This window comes from Oncorhynchus keta, chromosome 13 (assembly GCF_023373465.1).
Source record: "Oncorhynchus keta strain PuntledgeMale-10-30-2019 chromosome 13, Oket_V2, whole genome shotgun sequence".
Taxonomy (NCBI): Eukaryota; Metazoa; Chordata; class Actinopteri; order Salmoniformes; family Salmonidae; genus Oncorhynchus; species Oncorhynchus keta.
This window is the reverse complement of record NC_068433.1, coordinates 48767913-48790368: the sequence shown is the minus strand read 5'-3', so window position 1 is coordinate 48790368 and position 22456 is coordinate 48767913. Positions and strand designations below refer to the sequence as shown.

Below are 22456 nucleotides of genomic sequence, written 5' to 3'. Positions count from 1 at the left end.
GTGTGTGTGTGTGTGTGTGTGTGTGTGTGTGTGTGTGTGTGTGTGTGTGTGTTGGGGTGTGTGATGGATTTGTGTGGGAGTGACAGTGTGAGTCTAAGTGAGTGTGTATATGGTGTGTATATGTTGTCTAGTGAGTGTGTTTATGTAGTCTAGTGAGTGTGTATATTGGTGTGTTTATGTAGTCTAGTGAGTGTGTAATATGGTGTGTTTATCCCCCAACTTTAGATGCAAGTGGCTGTTCCACTGGTTGTGTATATGTAGTCTATGTGCTCTGTATATTGTGTGTATATGGTAAATGTAGTGTATATGGTGTGTTTATGTAGTCTAGTGAGTGTGTATATGGTGTGTTTATGGCTGCTAGTGAGTGTGTATATGGTGTGTATATGTAGTCTAGTGAGTGTGTATATTGTGTGTATATGGTCTAGTGAGTGTGCATATGGTGTGTATATGTAGTCTAGTGAGTGTGTATATGGTGTGTATACATTGTATATAGTCTAGTGGGTGTGCATATGGTGTGTATATGTAGTCGAGTGAGTGTGTATATTGTGTGTATATGGTCTAGTGAGTGTGTATATGGTGTGTATATGTAGTCTAGTGAGTGTGTATATGGTGTGTATATGTAGTCTAGTGAGTGTGTATATGGTGTGTATATATAGTCTAGTGAGTGTGTATATGGTGTGTATATGTAGTCTAGTGAGTGTGTATATGGTGTGTATATGTAGTCTAGTGAGTGTGTATATGGTGTGTATATGTAGTCTAGTGAGTGTGTATATGGTGTGTATATGTAGTCTAGTGAGTGTGTATATGGTGTGTATATGTAGTCTAGTGAGTGTGTATATGGTGTGTATACATTGTATATAGTCTAGTGGCTGTGCATATGGTGTGTATATGTAGTCTAGTGAGTGTGTATATGTAGTCTAGTGAGTGTGTATATGGTGTGTATACATTGTATATAGTCTAGTGAGTGTGTATATGGTGTGTATATGTAGTCTAGTGAGTGTGTATATGGTGTGTATATGTAGTCTAGTGAGTTTGTATATGGTGTGTATATATAGTCTAGTGAGTGTGTATATGGTGTGTATATGTAGTCGAGTGAGTGTGTATATGGTGTGTATATATAGTCTAGTGAGTGTGGATATGGTGTGTATATGTAGTCTAGTGAGTGTGTATATGGTGTGTATATATAGTCTAGTGAGTGTGTATATGGTGTGTATATGTAGTCTAGTGAGTGTGTATATGGTGTGTATATGTAGTCTAGTGAGTGTGTATATGGTGTGTATATGTAGTCTAGTGAGTGTGTATATGGTGTGTATATATAGTCTAGTGAGTGTGTATATGTAGTCGAGTGAGTGTGTATATGGTGTGTATATGTAGTCTAGTGAGTGTGTATATGGTGTGTATATGTAGTCTAGTGAGTGTGTATATGGTGTGTATATATAGTCTAGTGAGTGTGTATATGGTGTGTATATGTAGTCTAGTGGGTGTGTATATGGTGTGTATATATAGACTAGTGAGTGTGTATATATAGTCTAGTGAGTGTGTATATGGTGTGTATATGTAGTCTAGTGGGTGTGTATATGGTGTGTATATATAGACTAGTGAGTGTGTATATATAGTCTAGTGGGTGTGTATATGGTGTGTATATATAGTCTAGTGAGTGTGTATATATAGTCTAGTGGGTGTGTATATGGTGTGTATATGTAGTCGAGTGAGTGTGTATATGGTGTGTATATATAGACTAGTGAGTGTGTATATATAGTCTAGTGAGTGTGTATATGGTGTGTATATGTAGTCTAGTGGGTGTGTATATGGTGTGTATATATAGTCTAGTGAGTGTGTATATATAGTCTAGTTGGGTGTGCGTAGGGTCAGTGCAAGATAGAGTCAGTGCAGCTAGTTCAGCTACCATTTATTGACTATTTATCAGTCTGGCTATTTAGCAGTCTTATGTATTTGGGATAGAAGCTGTCTCATAGGCCCATTGTTTTTGGGCCTTCCTCTGAACCGACCTGATATAGAGATCCTGGATGGCAGGGAGCTCGGCCCCAGTGTTGTACTGTGCTGGCCTTTTTGCCATACGAAGTGGTGATGCAGTCAGTCAAGATGCTCTCGACGGTGCAGCTGTAGAACTTTTTGAGGATCTGAGGGCCCTAACCTGCCTGTATTATGTTAGATGATACTTGTCACAGAGGTTATTACTTACCACCTCACCATCCAAACATCACCTCTGACTCTGCCATCTGTGTGAAGTAGATGTGTGTGACTATGAAAAAGCATAAACTCTGTTGAGTACAGATTCAGAGGAGATAAGGGTGGCTCCTTGCTAGTACTGTCTGGATACTGTCTACACTGGATGATTTCTATGAGCCATACAGGCAGCGCAGTAACGTCCCATTCTCCCTCTCTCTCACAGGAGTATCTGATCCAGACCTGGGTCAGGACATGGCTGTGGGGAAGCTGGGGACTCAGGCTGAGAAAGACCGCCGGCTGAAAAAGAAGTAAGCTTTCACAACACCCCCCTCCTGCCCCTCAAACCTGCCACCGCAGCATTTAACCCCAAACAAACAACAACCTTGTGCTCAATAATACTCGATTGGCTCACATCACAGCCAGTGGGAGATAAATCATACCTGTGTCACTGGAAACACTGGGCAATGTACCACACCAGTACTAACACCCCCCTGTGTTAATCTACTGTACATGACACTACTAAAGTGTTATGATACACACACCTTTGTGTGCAGTGTCTGTCTATAGTACATCTGAATAGAGATCATTATCCCGTTTCCAACCTTTGACCCCATACACAGTGGCTGGTGAGGAATCCCTGTGGGGTTTCATTAGTCCTTTCCCTGTAGAGGCAGTTCCACATGTGGCTGGATAGAAGATACATCTCCAATACTCCCACTCTCCAGCAGAGAGAGGATCAATACAGACCAGGAACCTGAATAGACGTACAATAGAGGGATCCCCCCCCTAACCAAACACACAGTCAGACTATTGATTGGGTTGGAAGTCTATTCATGTCACACATTGTAGGCCTACGATTCTTAGTTCATGCTTTTGGTTTGATGTTCCAGATATAGTCCTCCTTTAAACCCACACATGAACGACAAAACTTGGGGGTTCCCTCATGTGCAAGTTCCCATCTCCTTTCAACTGGGGATGTATGTGTCTACCGTGTCAGTGCCAAATGACAAATGTGTTCTCTGTCGGCGAGCTTTGAGTTGTCATGCCAAATAACTTTCCCACCCTTACAGATGATCAATAGAAGGTATTATGATGATGACGACTGTGTTCTATTTTGGTGTCGATTCTCCAGTTTTCCAGGAAGTGGACCGCCTTGCATCTTGATGCTCTCTTCCAGTGCATGCTATTGAACTGCCTGCTGAATTTACATTGACATTTTCAGCCTGGTCAATATCGTGATGGTTCATTGGTTCATTGCTGATGTGTTGTGTATGTGTGATGTGTTGGGTAATGTTTGGCATTTGGCTGGTTTGTTCCTGTGAAGAATGTGAGCCAATGCATTGCAGGTGTCTTGCCCCAAGTGCATTATCTTTCGTCTGCCTGCACGTGATGCTGTAAAAAGCTGCATCGACCAAAGAGAAGAAGAAAGTGGCTTTTCTTTTGCTAACCAATATCACTCTTTGACTTGTCATTCTACTGTTCTAATGTCAGTCTTTGGAAAAGCTCTTGTCACATGTCTACTTGAGAGACTGTTTCTATTTTGCTGTGTGTGTGTGTGTGTGTGTGTGTGTGTGTGTGTGTGTGTGTGTGTGTGTGTGTGTGTGTGTGTGTGTGTGTGTGTGTGTGTGTGTGTGTGTGTGTGTGTGTTTGAATATGTGTCCGTGCATGTATGGGCAGTGTGTGTGTTTGTGCATTCGTGTGTGTTTTGGGGGCAAGGTGGTAGGAGGGGGGGGGGGGGGTGTTAACTCATTAACATTTGTGCACTTTTTGTCTCCCGTCACTTTCTCTTCCTCTCTCTCTCTCCTTGTACTCTTCCTCCCTCCCTCTCATCATGTGACTAAAGAAGCGGGTAAGTTGTGACAGTGTGACACCTGGACATCTCCATTGTCAGCGCTGTGCCGTCTGTCCACCTCTCTGTCCATCCATCTGTCCCCCTCCCAATGGCCGGTGCCAAAGCTGACGTCACTCTGTCCCTCTATGGCTGTTAATGACCCCTTGCTTTCTAGCTGTCTTTCTTCCTTTCGATCTTTCTATCTTTTCATTTACCGTATAAAATGTTTCTTCCCCACAGTGCAGTGTCGGCTGCATCCATGGCTGGACAAAGAATGTGTGCCGTCACCCATTAATGGGGTTGATTTTTATACTTGGAATGTCCAATACCTTCCTCCTTCCTTGTGCGTGTTTCTATATCTGTGACTGTGAGATATAACCGGTTCTGATACCGGGTTATGGGGCGTCATATCTTGTTGTTTTATTTTCTTTGTCATAACTGTTTCCTTCCTTTCCCAGCTATGTTCAGTGGATGTATATCTCATGCATAAGAATCTAACATGAACATATGTATCTATATGCCTGTTGTATTGACACGACATTGAATGGAAACCAAATTGATTGACATCAATGGACACATTTCCTATGTTGTCTGTCAGTCCATTCAGTCTTTGTATGGTGTATTCAAGTGCCCTTTCTCTGCACTGAGGCCTTCAACTCTGACCAAGTCACATACATAATGTGTCACATGCCTTTTCTCCATATACCTCATGTTGGCCACTATGTCTCCAGATGGAAGACATTTTAGCTGCACTCAGGAACTAGTTTCTTGCCTTAGAACTCTCATGAAGTATTCTGTTCACGGAATAGAATTGTAACTTCAGAAGTCTGTTTTTGTGTGTAGCATGTTGTGTGAGTTATGTATTTATCAGCTCAACAGGCCCTCTCTATATTCAGACTCTTAGACCAGTCAGACACTATCAACTGTCTTCAGGAAGTAGCGTTCCACAGTTGGGTATCTCTCTAGCGTAGCCTCTCTGGTTCTTTTCTACACCATAGACCTCCCACCAATCTGCTCCCCAACTCCATCAGTTAGCAGTGTGCACACAGCAATAAAGATGAGACACACACACACGCATACCCCAAACACACATTTATATAGACCGTTCATCAGTTCTCTGTCTCTCTGCCTAACAGAGTTGGTGTCGCAGGAATCCGCATATTACAAATTGCCTGGTACATGACTGAGTAAAGAGAACCTCCTCTCCTCTGCTCTCCCTAGATAAGGTGCAATTTACTCTGAGCTGAGTATGGCGGCAGGAGTGCTTAGGACAGCTTTCAAAGTGGTGCTCAGCACAAACAACACATTTCTCTATTTCACTCTGGCCATCTTAGTTTACCCATTGAACACTTCCACCGCCACACAAATGAAGTATGACCTTCTTTTTTTAAGAATGTGAATAAAGACGCCAGACACGATTTAAAGATGGCAGAAAGAATACTTTCAGCAAGACTCTCAAAGGGGTATCTCAATCAGCAGAAAAGGCCCAGTCTCTCTGTGGTTAGTATCTCAGCAGTAGTAATACATTCCCAGCTGCAGCACAGAGACAAGTGGAGATTTGTGGTTTTTCAGATTAGCAAATCAAAGTCAGGCTTCAGTGAGCAGCCCAGCAGCCCTAGCTGTCCCTTCAAGGTGTGTCTGGACCAGATGGTGAGAGAGAGAGGGGCAGAGAGAGAAAGGGGCAGAGCAGCAGAGAGAAAAACAGGCAGAGAGAGGGGGGAGAGGAGAGGCAGACAGAGATAGAGAGAGAGCTAAGGGCAGAGAGAGCGTACTCATTTTACATGCAGTGTGTGTGTGTGGAGAGATTGTATGATAAGGTCGTGCCCTTTCAGAAAGCTCTGGCCTGTGAGAGAGAAAGTGTGTGGCACTGTACAGTGAACACACACACAAAATCTTGGTGTAATACTAGTGCCTTGTGTGAGGGGGAGTGAGTGTCTCACTATATATGTGTGTGTGCAGTGCATTAATCCCATGTCTCTGCTCCCGCCCTCAGGCACGAGTTGTTGGAAGAGGCGAGGAGGAAAGGCTTACCTTTCGCCCAATGGGACGGCCCCACAGTGGTGGCCTGGCTGGAGGTAGGCACTCCTCTACTCTGGCCTGGAGCCATTCTCAATCCTCCCGCCTCTGGGATAGATTTACAAGGTCTGTGCCAGACTCCCACTCTGTGAATAAGATAATATTCTCCGCCCCGGTGAAGTGGTCTATTCCTCCTTGACTCCCCAGTCTGCACACTCAGCATTCACCTGAGATACGACACCCATTATCCTCTAACCTCTGACCGTTGATGATGTTTCACATTTCAAATCAATTAGCCGATGCCTTACTTCAGCCTAATGGTCACCCTTTCTAATACGGCACTACGAAATGCAAACCAGATACTTTCCTTAAATCAAAACATGGGATGACACAGTGCTGTTACATAATCGTTGGATGTAATTGTGTTGTAATTACGACCCGGGGAACTCCAATGCCGTAGTAGTCAGCATGTTACCGAGAGTTATTATAAAATGATTACGCCTCCGGCTGACATTACTCTTTGTGCTTTATTATATTAAGTCTATTATCTAAATCAGTGTTTCCCCAACTCCAGTCCTCCAATACCCCAACAGTACTAATTTTTATTGTAGCCCTGGACAAGCACACCTGATACAACTAGTCAACTGATCATCAAGCCCTCAATGAGTTGAATGAGGTGTGTTTGTCCCAGGCTATAACAACACTGTGTGACGTTGGGGGTCCTATGGGTCCTATGGGACCAGCAGTGTGTCGAATCTAGATCTCACGGATATATTATGGGAGACAATGTCCCAGATTTTGATGTCACCTTGGTGGACACCTCGGAGGCTGTTGGTAAAGGTCTACTCTGTGATTTACTATGCCATATTCTCCCCAGCTTGTAATTGCTTGACATTACACCTCATAAAGGCCATAGGAATGTTGTGTAATATTAACATGGGTATTCATTAAGTAAATTAATGTGTTGGCTATCAATGAATCATCACAGTTTATTTTCTGTCTTCATTGAAATATCCTATGTCTGTATTCAGTTTTTCCTCATGTAATTATGATAGAACATGCTTGAACATACAAGGTGAACATTTCAACCATGTCTGCCCCCTACTGTTTCTCAGTAGATCTTTATTAAAACAAGGAAATGCTACTCAACTTGTCTACCATAAGTAAGGATGGTAGACAAGTCCTCCCACCACATCACCTATAATTTGTAAAAACAAGCTCATTCGCTACTTTACATGAAATCACAAATGGTCTTCCTCATCCTGTTTCAGCTGTGGCTGGGGATGCCCGCCTGGTACGTGGCGGCGTGTCGTGCCAACGTGAAGAGCGGTGCCATCATGTCGGCCCTGTCGGACACAGAGATCCAGAGGGAGATTGGCATCAGTAACCCCCTGCACCGCCTCAAACTACGCCTGGCCATCCAGGAGATGGTGTCCCTCACCAGTCCATCTGCCCCGCCAACCTCCAGAACCGTGAGTGTCCATTGACACACGCGCACACACACCCATGCATGTAACTGCCGTCAGTGTTAGCTTAGCATATAGCGCTGCCTCCCTGAACCTGCCTCTGACTGGGCTTTAACCAGGCTCCTCTACCACACCAACACACGTGACCGCCTGCTTGACAACAAACACATCGAGCCATAGAAAAAGCATCCTATTCGATAGCTCCTCCGGTGACATTTTGAGTGAGCTTACGGCACGTTCTGAACTCCGATATGCATGCATACACACACATAGACGGTATAGTCTTCAAGGGTAAAGACACTCAAGTAGCTATTTCTGCTAATTTGCATTGTAACGCCTTCACAGTCAGAGAACCTGACTTGTGTAGCATCTCTATCCTTTGTTGGTAACTGAATGTTGGAGAGAATGGGAGGAAACCGTTTAAGGCCGGCTTGTTTATCTCTCAGTAGTGTCAGTCAGCTCATGCACTTAATTCAGCTCTGCAGCATTTACTCTAATTTACCAACAGTTATTTTATACCTCAGTCTGTTTCACAGCTCCGAGTTGTCATGGTGATTTCATGTAACCTCTGAGGAACCTGCTGAGCTTAATGCTACAAACTGTTTTATTCTATGTAGCTTTATCACACACACACACACACACACACACACACACACACACACACACACACACACACACACACACACACACACACACACACACACACACACACACACACACACACACACACACACACACACACACACACACACACACACACACACACACACACACACACACACACACACACTTAAACTGAATCTTTCATCAAGGAGCAGTGAACTCTGGGAATATGACTCTATAGACCCCCTCTGCCCTGGTTCCCCCTGCTGTGACTGGTGGTCAGTTCCCTGCCCCTCTTAACCAAATGACCACTTTAAGTTTACACTCCGGGTAAATCAACCCTGTAAATGCAGGGGGAGTGTCTGACAAGCAGAACACTGACGGGGAAAGGTGGGGTAGGGAGCTAACTTCTTTATTCGACCAGTCACAGGACTGGTTATTCTGCTGCCTTTAAGCTCACAGACAGTGACGTCTGATTCACCCTATGGGGCCGACCCGAACCGTACTGTGCTGCCCAGCACAGCTGGACTTGGCTCGGCTCTATAGTGTGAAACAAGCATGCATGAGCAGCCCTTTAGTACGGTGTCTTTAATAGAGATTGTCATCCCCTCAAGTGTTCTTATCTAGGTCATGACAGCTTGATCCAGTGGGGCTGCAAAGCACAGCAATCATGGCTGCTAAAATTAGAATCAACAACAGATTAGAATGGGTTGGAATGGGGTTTAACAGTGTGGTACACTGAGGTATATCAAACTAGACAGAGTCTGTTAGAAAGGGGTTTAACAGTGTGGTACACTGAGGTATATCAAACTAGACAGAGTCTGTTAGAAAGGGGTTTAACAGGGTGGTACACTGAGGTATATCAAACTAGACAGAGTCTGTTAGAAAGGGGTTTAATGGTGTGGTACACTGAGGTATATCAAACTAGACAGAGTCTGTTAGAAAGGGGTTTAACAGTGTGGTACACTGAGGTATATCAAACTAGACTGAGTCTGTTAGAAAGGGGTGTAACGGTGTGGTACACTGAGGTATATCAAACTAGACAGAGTCTGTTAGAAAGGGGTTTAAGGGTGTGGTACACTGAGGTATATCAAACTAGACTGAGTCTGTTAGAAAGGGGTTTAAGGGTGTGGTACACTGAGGTATATCAAACTAGACAGAGTCTGTTAGAAAGGGGTTTAATGGTGTGGTACACTGAGGTATATCAAACTAGACAGAGTCTGTTAGAAAGGGGTTTAATGGTGTGGTACACTGAGGTATATCAAACTAGACAGAGTCTGTTAGAAAGGGGTTTAATGGTGTGGTACACTGAGGTATATCAAACTAGACTGAGTCTGTTAGAAAGGGGTTTAATGGTGTGGTACACTGAGGTATATCAAACTAGACAGAGTCTGTTAGAAAGGGGTTTAATGGTGTGGTACACTGAGGTATATCAAACTAGACAGAGTCTGTTAGAAAGGGGTTTAATGGTGTGGTACACTGAGGTATATCAAACTAGACTGAGTCTGTTAGAAAGGGGTTTAAGGGTGTGGTACACTGAGGTATATCAAACTAGACAGAGTCTGTTAGAAAGGGGTTTAACAGTGTGGTACACTGAGGTATATCAAACTAGACAGAATCTGTTAGAAAGGGGTTTAACAGTGTGGTACACTGAGGTATATCAAACTAGACAGAGTCTGTTAGAAAGGGGTTTAATGGTGTGGTACACTGAGGTATATCAAACTAGACAGAATCTGTTAGAAAGGGGTTTAACAGTGTGGTACACTGAGGTATATCAAACTAGACAGAGTCTGTTAGAAAGGGGTTTAATGGTGTGGTACACTGAGGTATATCAAACTAGACAGAATCTGTTAGAAAGGGGTTTAATGGTGTGGTACACTGAGGTATATCAAACTAGACAGAGTCTGTTAGAAAGGGGTTTAATGGTGTGGTACACTGAGGTATATCAAACTAGACAGAGTCTGTTAGAAAGGGGTTTAATGGTGTGGTACACTGAGGTATATCAAACTAGACTGAGTCTGTTAGAAAGGGGTTTAACAGTGTGGTACACTGAGGTATATCAAACTAGACTGAGTCTGTTAGAAAGGGGTTTAACAGTGTGGTACACTGAGGTATATCAAACTAGACTGAGTCTGTTAGAAAGGGGTTTAATGGTGTGGTACACTGAGGTATATCAAACTAGACTGAGTCTGTTAGAAAGGGGTTTAATGGTGTGGTACACTGAGGTATATCAAACTAGACAGAGTCTGTTAGAAAGGGGTTTAATGGTGTGGTACACTGAGGTATATCAAACTAGACAGAATCTGTTAGAAAGGGGTTTAATGGTGTGGTACACTGAGGTATATCAAACTAGACTGAGTCTGTTAGAAAGGGGTTTAATGGTGTGGTACACTGAGGTATATCAAACTAGACTGAGTCTGTTAGAAAGGGGTTTAATGGTGTGGTACACTGAGGTATATCAAACTAGACTGAGTCTGTTAGAAAGGGGTTTAACAGTGTGGTACACTGAGGTATATCAAACTAGACTGAGTCTGTTAGAAAGGGGTTTAACAGTGTGGTACACTGAGGTATATCAAACTAGACTGAGTCTGTTAGAAAGGGGTTTAACAGTGTGGTACACTGAGGTATATCAAACTAGACAGAGTCTGTTAGAAAGGGGTTTAATGGTGTGGTACACTGAGGTATATCAAACTAGACAGAGTCTGTTAGAAAGGGGTTTAACAGTGTGGTACACTGAGGTATATCAAACTAGACTGAGTCTGTTAGAAAGGGGTTTAACAGTGTGGTACACTGAGGTATATCAAACTAGACAGAGTCTGTTAGAAAGGGGTTTAACAGTGTGGTACACTGAGGTATATCAAACTAGACAGAGGTGGATATGCATGTTTGTATTTATGTCTGTTTGCTCCAAACCCCTGTACTAATCCACTACTACACTAGTTTATGGTGAACCAGTCTTGTCATGCATGGTAAATGTGTTGCTTTGGCCCGTATGTGTTGCACCTGTGTAGGTGGGCTGCTCCTGTCTTATGTGCTGTTTTTGTCTATCCAAAGTCAGAAGTTGCCCCTAACCACTGATACAGGATCAGATAGTATTTCACCCCTTTAATGGATAAGTTTATGATGGGGACAGGGTATCTGATCCTAGATCTGTGGTTAAGGACATCTTCTACCTCAATCAGTTTTGTGTCTGTGTTTGTTTGTGTACTGTGCATGCCCTTTGACCCCAGAGGGGCAGGCCTGCTCATCATCTGACCATGATGCTATAACACTATTGGCTTACAGTGGTGCTGCTCTTCTTCTTTAATACTGCTTGCCCCTCCTGGCGGACTACTGCTGCTGCTGTCTTCTTCTCTTGGGCACCGCACTCCTAGCCGTCAGGCAATGTATGGGTGACCCACGAGGAAATGGAGACCCTCGCAGCACCCTCCTCCAAAACGGTTAGTCCTTCCTCTCCTTTTACCTCTTCTCTGCTCCCACTCACTTGCTTTCACTGAAGTGTTGAGACTTGTCAATGGCTGCTTTAAAGAGGCCTGTACTGAGGACTGGGCGGCAGGTAGCCTAGCAGTTAGAGCATCGGGCCAGTAACCAAAAGGTCACTGGTTTGAATACCCGAGCCGACTAGGTGAAACATCTGTCATTGTGCCCTTGTGTAAGGCACTTCACCCTGATTTGCTCCAGGGGTATTAACCCTATAAAACAACACATTTCACTGCACCTATCTGGTGTATGTGACAATAAAACATGATTTTCCCCCTATAGGATTTGGAGGGTAGGGAGATTGTATAACAGTAGGTTTGTTGATAATGTGTTTAGACTTCATCACATCACATCCATTCTCAGTTCTCCCTTTCATTATAATGGGTAAAGAAGGCTTTTTAATTGTAATGACTGGTGCACTGTCCTATATTTCCCAGTATGTGTTGGTGTTACTGCTATGGTTCAGGGAGCTGCGTTGCCCTTGGGTACCATACTGTAGTTACCCTATATTACCCGTGTTTATGGTACTTTTCAGCCAGATGTTGATTAGATACAGCACATGTCAAGACATAATGCTATTTTTTTTCCATTAGCAATGTCATCCTTTTAAAGCTGACAGTGATCAGCTGATTGTACATAGGATTCACCCTACAAGACTGGTGTAAGAAGCTACATCAAATCAGATACAGGTCTGCTAACTGACACAGTATGTTCCCGAAATTGTTCATTTGAAACCTATTGGTTCTGTCTCAAGATTAAAGCTTGCAGGATTATTAGTCACTGCAGGTGTCACTCATGTCAATCCCTAGGACACAGACAGCTATGTACTATACTGTATGTCAATCCCTAGGACACAGACAGCTATGTACTATACTGTATGTCAATCCCTAGGACACAGACAGCTATGTACTATACTGTATGTCAATCCCTAGGACACAGACAGCTATGTACTATACTGTATGTCAATCCCTAGGACACAGACAGCTATGTACTATACTGTATGTCAATCCCTAGGACACAGACAGCTATGTACTATACTGTATGTCAATCCCTAGGACACAGACAGCTATGTACTATACTGTATGTCAATCCCTAGGACACAGACAGCTATGTACTATACTGTATGTCAATCCCTAGGACACAGACAGCTATGTACTATACTGTATGTCAATCCCTAGGACACAGACAGCTATGTACTATACTGTATGTCAATCCCTAGGACACAGACAGCTATGTACTATACTGTATGTCAATCCCTAGGACACAGACAGCTATGTACTATACTGTATGTCAATCCCTAGGACACAGACAGCTATGTACTATACTGTATGTCAATCCCTAGGACACAGACAGCTATGTACTATACTGTATGTCAATCCCTAGGACACAGACAGCTATGTACTATACTGTATGTCAATCCCTAGGACACAGACAGCTATGTACTATACTGTATGTCAATCCCTAGGACACAGACAGCTATGTACTATACTGTATGTCAATCCCTAGGACACAGACAGCTATGTACTATACTGTATGTCAATCCCTAGGACACAGACAGCTATGTACTATACTGTATGTCAATCCCTAGGACACAGACAGCTATGTACTATACTGTATGTCAATCCCTAGGACACAGACAGCTATGTACTATACTGTACGTGTAATTATGGATCTCTTTGAGCTTGAACATAAAGGTTATTCTTTGTTCCACTGTTCTCCCTGCCTCTAATACAGCCTGCATGTCGGGCACAATGAGGCTAATAGCCAACTCAGCACCATTGTACGGAGGGCGAACCACGGGGGAAAAGGCTCTCATTTGTGCCAGGCGTTTTGTGCGAATGGGGTTGGATTGGCCTAATGTGGCAGCAGCGCCCGTCTCCAAATCAAATGTAATCTGGCAGCAGCTCAGCCCAGGCCAGGACTAAAGGGATAACTGTGTTACTCTCCCGTGGGGCCAGTTCAGTTCACACGCTAAAGGGGGGAAATCATTCTCCCTTCTCAGATTGCAGATAAATCCCACAGGCCACTTTCCCTCCCTCGAATAGTGATTTTTCATGCATATTTAGATGGAGTTCTACTTTTAGATGTGAATAGTTTGTTCGGGGAATATATGCGAGGGAGACCTCTACTGTACGTTCTGAGGCCTTGGCTCTGGCTTGAGCAAGTCAAGAGCCTCTGATGCTAGAGTAGAGACTATTGGACTGTAGATGAAGTCCAGTGACCTGTTGCTATTATGTTCTCATGCATATTGCTACTGTTTCTTTTCCATGCCTGACCAATGACAGAGGTCCGGGGAGTCCGAGGAGGGGAGCTGGGCGCAGGTAAAGGATTTGCGGTCTCTCATGGATTAGAACAGTAGAATTGTAGATTATTTAGAGTTACTCTATTTTTATTTAAACTTTGTTTAACTAGGCACACACCAGAGTTGTCTATGTGGCTACTTTTAAACCTCAAAATTGTGTACAGATGAACAATGGGCTACAGTACTTAATTGTTTCCTTGTCATTATTGTCAGACTCTAGCGTATGGTGACATGAACCATGAGTGGATAGGGAACGAGTGGTTGCCCAGTCTAGGACTACCTCAGTACCGCAGCTACTTCATGGAGTGCCTGGTGGACGCCCGTATGCTGGACCACCTCACCAAGAAGGACCTCCGGGTGCATCTCAAAATGGTGGACAGCTTTCACAGGTACACCTGCCCTCCTCCTGCATGATGTAGGATTTGATCAGAAAGTTTAGTGTTTAGTCTCATTTTGTGGTAATAAGTGGCTTTTATAATGTTCCCATGTCTGTAGGACGAGTTTGCAGTATGGTATCATGGGTCTGAAGAAGCTCAACTATGACAGGAAAGAGCTGGAGAGACGCAGAGAGCACAGCCAGCATGAAATGAGAGGTACTTAAAGGGAAATTCCACCCAAAAACGATATTTTGGTATTTGTTTCATTAGTCCATTGTTGACATAGTCCCAAAATGTTTTGCTTATCAGCAATCACATTTTCAAGATATTTAATTTTCAAAACACAGAAATCATCCCCGTATGAAGCATTTAGTATCATATGACGGAAAACGCAGGATCATATGATGCAAAATCCCTCATATGGGGATGATTTCTGTATTTTTAAAGTTATAATACAGTATCTTCAAAAGTTGATTGGTGACAAGCATAACATTTTGGGACTATGTCAACAATGGACTAATGAAACAAATACCAAAAGATCGTTTTTGGGTGGACTTTTTTCTTTTAAAGACTGCTCTTGGAACGATTATGAAGACCGTAAAGCAAAAATATATTCTAGTAGTGTCTAATTACAATCTCGTTAGTAATCTGCTAAGGCAAATAATACTTGTGGAAGCGCACTTACTTTACAGTATGTATTGCATTCTATTGTGGAATATAGCCAAGCGGTCATAGAGCTAGGAGGTGATGGTCAGTAAGGACCAATCTAGCAGAGCCCAGAGGTTTTCTTCATCATGTAACCAGACATGGAAATATTCTGTCTGTGGCCAAACAGCCATGTTGTGTTTACTGTAATACCATGTCTGTGTGCCCCAGACGTGCTGGTGTGGAGCAACGAGCGGGTGATTCGCTGGGTCCAGAGCATCGGCCTAAAGGACTATGCCAACATCCTGCTGGAGAGCGGCGTGCACGGGGCCCTGGTCGCCCTCGATGACAACTTTGACCACACCAGCCTGGCGCTGCTCATCCAGATCCCCAACCAAAGCACTCAGGTCAGATCCCTCTGCACCGCATCACGCTATAGCATAGTTATGCCACAAGAGGGCGATGCATAATATACTAGCGTAAGAGGACGACATTAACATCTTCATTCCAAGAGTCCGTGTCCGTAGTCTTGTCTCTCTAAAAGCAAGTGAATTATGATGTTAAATTGAACAGTGTTTTCAATTGTTTCTTTTTTAGATTTTCAGGACAGAATAAATGATTTAGAGGATACACTTCAAACACATCTTTTAATTTCTCAGTCTTTCCATCTCAAACAGGTCTAATAATACCCTGAGTGCCAGACCAGTAGGTCAACAGAGAGCTGTTTGGTCATGCTAGCTTGGTATCAAAATGACTGAAAGCGTCTGGAGCCCCAAATAAAGAGACCTACAACTTCCATTTCAAATGTACCTAATAAGACCTATTTCCCCTTCCTCTCCCCAGGCACGTCAGATTCTGGAGAGGGAATATAATAACCTGCTAGCCCTGGGCACTGAGAGACGACTGGACGAGGTGAGTGACTCCTGTCACCCGGACAGCTAGCCCCGCTGTTACCATGGGTGATGGGCCGTGGCAGACAGACACACACACCTGGGTTTGTTGTCAATCATTACTCTGTTTTCCACCATCTCACTGCACCTCAGACCTGTCCTCGGTTTCCACTTCCCACCCATCACTCATTTGTCTCTCATATTGTCTTAGAGTTGGTTTGAGATATAAATATAAGGGGCCTTGGGAAATGAGTCATATTTGTTAGCTATACACTAACACTATAAACACTATATGCAGACACAAGCTGTTCTCAGACTAGTTTATTTGGTGATAAGATAATGGCTTCCATCTCTAAACGCAATCCCTAACATGTTCATGTGTCTGTCCGTCAGTATGAAGATAATGACCTCCGGGGGCCATCGTGGAGGAGGCAGTTCCCACCGCGGGACGTCCATGGGATCAGTATGATGCCCGGCTCAGCAGAGACCCTCCCCGCTGGCTTCCGCGTCACCACCGGCTCACACTCCCGTAGGCTACCCCCCGAAGGTGAGCTCTCCCACCCTCTCCCACCCCCTGCATGGCCAAGACCCCCACAAAGTAGACATAACAATTCAAAAGCATTCAGTTTAGGGCACTTAGCATGGATGAATGTGAATTGCTAAAAATGCCAAGTTTCAGGGTAGATTGCACTCATCAAACACTAACAAACATAGCTAACTGCCACAAAATGTATTTGATTAAGATTGTACCTGGATACATTTAATTTCTGTGTTAGAGTTTGGGGAGGTCCTCTTGCCCCTCTCTTTACTTGGAGCTCTCTCCCCATCACTCTCTCTCTCATCTATGGGTGTATGGGTGGAGCATGTTGCTGACTGTACCTGTATTTCCTCTGCCCTGGGACTGCTGCTCTGTGTGCAGTGCTTTATGAGGCGCTGGATGACAGTCCTGACGACATGTATTTGGACTGGTTTCAAGGTCAGATATACTGGAGCGATACCATGTGGCCTGCTGTTGGCCTGTGTGCCTTTACGCCCCCCAAAACTCCCCGGTTCCTGCTGTCCACCCTACCGTACCTCTTCTCTTCTCCAACTGTCTTCTCTCTCTACCTCTACTGCTCTGTTTCGTTCTGCTCCTGATGCCAACTACAAGAGTGGCCATTTGTTTGTCCAGGTTGTCCGTTTGTTATTGTAGACATATTGTGTGTCCAGTAATTGTTACTCAGGTTACTGTTATTAGCACAGTAGTTGTTAGTTGCAGCCTCTGCTGCTGCACCCTTGAAGTTAAAGCGATGAATCCCCTTTGCATATGTTAGTTGTGCTATGTTAGCTGAGCTATGTTAGCTGAGCTATGTTAGCTGAGCTATGTTAGCTGTGCTATGTTAGCTGAGCTATTTTAGCTGAGCTGTTAGCTGAGCTATGTTAGTTGAGCTATGTTAGCTGAGCTATGTTAGCTGAGTTATGTTAGCTGAGCTATGTTAGCTGAGCTATGTTTGCTGAGCTATGTTTGCTGAGCTATGTTAGTTGAGCTATGTTAGTTTTATGTTAGTTGTATGTTAGCTGAGCTATGTTAGTTGTATGTTAGCTGAGCTATGTTAGTTGTATGTTAGTTGTATGTTAGCTGAGCTATGTTAGTTGTATGTTAGCTGAGCTATGTTAGCTGAGCTATGTTAGTTGAGCTATGTTAGTTGAGCTATGTTAGTTCTATGTTAGTTGAGCTATGTTAGTTGAGCTATGTTAGTTCTATGTTAGCTGAGCTATGTTAGTTGAGCTATGTTAGTTGAGCTATGTTAGTTCTATGTTAGTTGAGCTATGTTAGTTTTATGTTAGCTGAGCTATGTTAGTTTTATGTTAGCTGAGCTATGTTAGTTTTATGTTAGCTGAGCTATGTTAGCTGAGCTATGTTAGTTGAGCTATGTTAGTTTTATGTTAGCTGAGCTATGTTAGTTTTATGTTAGCTGAGCTATGTTAGCTGAGCTATGTTAGTTGAGCTATGTTAGTTTTATGTTAGCTGAGCTATGTTAGTTCTATGTTAGCTGAGCTATGTTAGTTGAGCTATGTTAGTTTTATGTTAGCTGAGCTATGTTAGTTTTATGTTAGCTGAGCTATGTTAGTTTTATGTTAGCTGAGCTATGTTAGTTTTATGTTAGCTGAGCTATGTTAGTTTTATGTTAGTTGAGCTATGTTAGTTCTATGTTAGTTGAGCTATGTTAGTTCTATGTTAGTTGAGCTATGTTAGTTCTATGTTAGTTGAGCTGTTAGTTCTATGTTAGTTGAGCTATGTTAGTTGAGCTATGTTAGTTTTATGTTAGTTTTATGTTAGTTGAGCTATGTTAGTTTTATGTTAGCTGAGCTATGTTAGTTTTATGTTAGCTGAGCTATGTTAGCTGAGCTATGTTAGTTTTATGTTAGCTGAGCTATGTTAGCTGAGCTATGTTAGTTGAGCTTTGTTAGTTGAGCTTTGTTAGTTCTATGTTAGCTGAGCTATGTTAGCTGAGCTATGTTAGCTGAGCTATGTTAGTTGAGCTATGTTAGCTGAGCTATGTTAGTTTTATGTTAGCTGAGCTATGTTAGTTTTATGTTAGCTGAGCTATGTTAGTTTTATGTTAGCTGAGCTATGTTAGCTGAGCTATGTTAGTTGAGCTTTGTTAGTTGAGCTTTGTTAGTTCTATGTTAGCTGAGCTATGTTAGCTGAGCTATGTTAGCTGAGCTATGTTAGTTGAGCTATGTTAGTTGAGCTATGTTAGTTGAGCTATGTTAGCTGAGCTATGTTAGCTGAGCTATGTTAGCTGAGCTATGTTAGTTGAGCTATGTTAGTTCTATGTTAGCTGAGCTATGTTAGCTGAGCTATGTTAGTTGAGCTATGTTAGTTGAGCTATGTTAGTTGAGCTATGTTAGTTTTATGTTAGTTGAGCTATGTTAGTTCTATGTTATCTGAGCTATGTTAGCTGAGCTATGTTAGTTGAGCTATGTTAGTTGAGCTATGTTAGTTTTATGTTAGCTGAGCTATGTTAGTTTTATGTTAGCTGAGCTATGTTAGTTTTATGTTAGCTGAGCTATGTTAGTTTTATGTTAGCTGAGCTATGTTAGTTTTGTTAGCTGAGCTATGTTAGTTTTATGTTATCTGAGCTATGTTAGTTTTATGTTATGTTAGTTGCCCTGTAATAAATATTTATGATGGAAAAGATGGATGTTTTACAGTTGCTGGTTTGTGTCGCTCCTCGCCCTGTTGTTAAGAGGACGCTGGTCAAAATCGTTGCGTTTTCAAGGGAATGAGAGATGTATTGAAACTTGCGTCTGTGATTGTGGCCCAGTGAGTTATAGCTGAACTGTAGTGCAGCAGGCTTCATTATGCCAGAACTATGGACGCAACTTCTGATACAAGTAAGTCTATCGCTGACATCTGATTGCAGGTTTTGACCAGAGTTCTTCTCTAACACTCTGTCCCCAGTGTAATCGAGCTGCCTTCCTGTATCTGCCTCTATCTGTGGTCCCTGGTCTGTGGTGGTGATGACATTAACAGACTTGTTCCTGTGCGAGGTGTGATTCACTCAAAATGGCCACGTGCACTCCTCCTCTGAGTGTGCGATGCAATGTGCCTTGGCTTTGCTAGCTGACATTTTGACTAACCTCGTTCCCATGTGTGTGCAGTGTGTTGTATCCACAGTATGGTCTACTGTTCTCCTAGCCCTTATCAACTGGTTTAGAGTCCGTTTTGTTTGTCTCTCTCATTTGTTTGTCCCTCTCACAGTGGGCAATGGGAGCTGATCCTGTGTCAGTTGTTATGGGCATAAAGTAAGTTGGATAGCATTATCTACTGACCCTGGGCCCACTCTGGGTGTTGAAGCTCAGTGACTAACTGACGGGTCTCTGTCTCCCCCTACAGTTGGCCCCTTAGCAGTGCAGCGTCTGGACAGCTCTACAGTGAGGACCTACTCCTGCTGAGGGAGGAGAAGAGAGACTGTAAGCTGTAAGTCACACACATTATCCCTGTACAAGCTATCAGTTGCGCATACACACATGCTCACGCACAAACTCTCCCTCTCTCTTACATCTGTCGTTCTGCTCAGGGACAGCAAATGACTGTGAGAAATTGGAACGGGGTGAGAGGGTTACTTGTCTTTACAAATAACCATGTTTGCTTGGAGAGGAGAGTCCCTGCTCTAGTGCAGGCATCCATGATCAGATGATAGGAGTCAAAGGCAGCAGCATGAGGCGGCCTCACTCTGTTGTCCCTCCTTTAATCTCTGTCCAGCACAGACAACTACAGCCACAGAACACATTGAACTTTATTCCACATCAGGTAACTGATGCAAGCAGTAGAATCAGATAAAAATAGATAAAAATGCACCTTGTGGAACAGCGGGGACTGTGAAGAGACACGCACAGGTAGTATGGCAGTAATATACATTTTGTATTGTAGATATGTAGTGGTGTAATACTGTTAAATGATGTACTGTTTTATATGTGATGTAAGTGCCTTAATGTGTTCGGACCCAAGGAAGAGCAGCTGCTGCCTTGGCAGGAATGAATGGGGATCCCTAATAAATACATGAATACCCCTGAATGCCAAGGTAGAGAGATATGGCAGCTACGGGAATCTGTCTCAAATGAGATAATGTTACACAATTAGTAATGTCAACAATAATTCCCATATGATCAAATCCATGTTCATGACAACTGCACTGTCACTGTGGATAAAGCTTCACAGTGTACTTAAACCATACCTCCCTCCTCTCTTTCAGGTCCAGATACTGTATGTAGAGAAGGTCTTACTGTACCTTGGAGCTGCTGGATGGGTCATCCTGCCTGGAACAAACATTCTGACGAGACGCACTGCCAAGAAGCACCCCCTTTACCTACCCTCCCACCCAAACTACCCCTGAAAAAGGGGGGCAGAGAGGGGTGCCTCTTGTCAATCCGCCCCCCCCCCCCTCTGCACTTACGAGTCAAGGCCCCCTGAGACCTGGGCAGCAGCTGCCGGTGCTACTTTCCTTCAATCTGTCCTGTTGTCACCGTTTCTACCTTTTACATGTACAATAACTTGTTGAAGCATAATGTACTGTGTATTTCTTCTACCAGGAGATGTGTAGGTTATCTGTAAATTAATATAAATATGAGGTTTTTTTTAATATATATATATATAAATATATACACATCTATATTACAAAAAAAAGATATTCAGAGTTTGTGCAAATAACCCCCCCCTTCCCATTTCAAGTCAATGACCTTGGTTAAACTATGCTGCTCTTTGAACATTTCTCCATCATTCCACGAGAGACCATTTTGTACATAGTTATTTTCCATTGTGCTGATAAATTTGTGTTTTCACCTTGGAGAGACTGTCCATCTGGTCGCCATGTGACCCGACCCCCCCCCAGCTGGTAAAGCCTTCCCTCTAGTGGCGTGTACAGCCCCATGTATCTGAGTCACCAGCCACAGCCACAGCCACAGCCACAGCCCCTCACCTCACAATCATGACGGAGCCCATCTCATAGCAAAGCATTCTGGGAGGACACAGAAACGCACTGTGATGTCTACTGATGATGTGACTAGCACTTTGATACAGCCACAGACAGACTCCACTCTGAAGCTACTCAGTTCAGAGATCAACTAACAGCAGGAACACTCTTCATCAGATGATCTCACTCACCTACAGTACCTTGACCATAAAGCCATACATGAATAAACTCAAGCTGGACTCTTTTTATTTTGCCGTGGAGTCCGACTCAGCATAGCTGAGAAATAACTGAAAGACAGACTGCTTAACTCAGTGTGCGTAGAGTGTATATGAACATGTCGAAGTGAGGTGAATTTTAATGACAAACCTGTTGCTTGCTGTGACATTGGTGTAACTGTTAACTCTTTGTTTTTGTCTGAGTTGCCAGGGAAACCTATTATACAGCCCTCCTACCTGTCTTTGAGTTATTTCTGCTGGAGTACTCGATCAAGTTTGACTTTTTTGTTGACTTTTACATCCTCAATTTGCACAAACAAAGAATCATTTTATTTTGTGTCCATTTTTTATTCATTACTAATTGTATTTTGGTCAAAACTAAGTGGTGATCAAACAAATTTTCATTGCCAATAAAAAAAATACTGTCAGTGAAGTAGCTGTTGAAATGACTATTTTCCACTCATTGCTTCACTTCAGAGCTCGAGTATGAAGAGTTCATTCATCATATTAAACTATAAGATATAAAATAAACATGACAATTATTTTATTTAACTAGGCAAGTCCGTTAAGAACAAATTCTTATTTACAATGACGACCCCCCCCCCCAAATTGTTTTTATTTATATACAGTGGGGAGAACAAGTATTTGATACACTGCCAATTTTTCAGGTTTTCCTACTTACAAAGCATGTAGAGGTCTGTCATTTTTATCCTAGGTACACTTCAACTGTGAGAGACAGAATCTAAAACGAAAATCCAGAAAATCACATTGTTTAAGTAATTAATTTGGGAACAAAACATTGGGAACACCTTCCTGATATTGAGTTGCCCTCAGAACAGCCTAAATTCATCTGGCCATGGATTCTACAAGGTGTCGAAAGCGTTCCACTGGGATGCTGGCCCATGTTGACTCTAATGCTTCCCACAGTTGTGTCAAGTTGGCTGGATGTCCTTTGGGTAGTGGACCATCCAGCAGCGTTGCA

At 43.0% G+C, this 22456-nt stretch overlaps 2 protein-coding genes across 19 annotated transcripts in view; both read left to right on the top strand.

Annotated features, from left to right (window-relative positions):
* LOC118392586 (liprin-alpha-2-like) overlaps window positions 1-20696 on the top strand; it is a 247539-nt gene extending 226843 nt beyond the window's left edge. The window contains 12 exon segments of the mRNA XM_052460483.1: window positions 2414-2498; window positions 6015-6096; window positions 7309-7509; window positions 11481-11546; window positions 13872-13907; window positions 14102-14277; window positions 14384-14481; window positions 15142-15317; window positions 15754-15822; window positions 16194-16347; window positions 19684-19767; window positions 20543-20696. Of these exon segments, the coding sequence (XP_052316443.1) occupies window positions 2414-2498; window positions 6015-6096; window positions 7309-7509; window positions 11481-11546; window positions 13872-13907; window positions 14102-14277; window positions 14384-14481; window positions 15142-15317; window positions 15754-15822; window positions 16194-16347; window positions 19684-19742 (1202 nt within the window). The 3' untranslated portion in view covers window positions 19743-19767; window positions 20543-20696.
* LOC127906833 (uncharacterized) lies at window positions 9259-11479 on the top strand. Of its 18 annotated transcripts, none has more exons than XM_052460481.1 (4): window positions 9259-9419; window positions 9876-9932; window positions 10161-10730; window positions 10845-11479. In XM_052460481.1, exons 1-4 carry the CDS (start codon window positions 9288-9290, stop codon window positions 11028-11030), a joined length of 945 nt encoding a protein of 314 aa, XP_052316441.1. In that variant the 5' UTR covers window positions 9259-9287; the 3' UTR covers window positions 11031-11479. The 18 variants fall into 18 exon arrangements, 15 of the variants coding, with proteins under 15 accessions (XP_052316441.1, XP_052316435.1, XP_052316432.1 ...); XM_052460475.1 differs by having other exon boundaries at window positions 9762-9932; XM_052460472.1 differs by lacking the exon at window positions 9876-9932 and adding an exon at window positions 9534-9590 and having other exon boundaries at window positions 9990-10730.
* Window positions 20697-22456: the final 1760 nt, after the last annotated feature.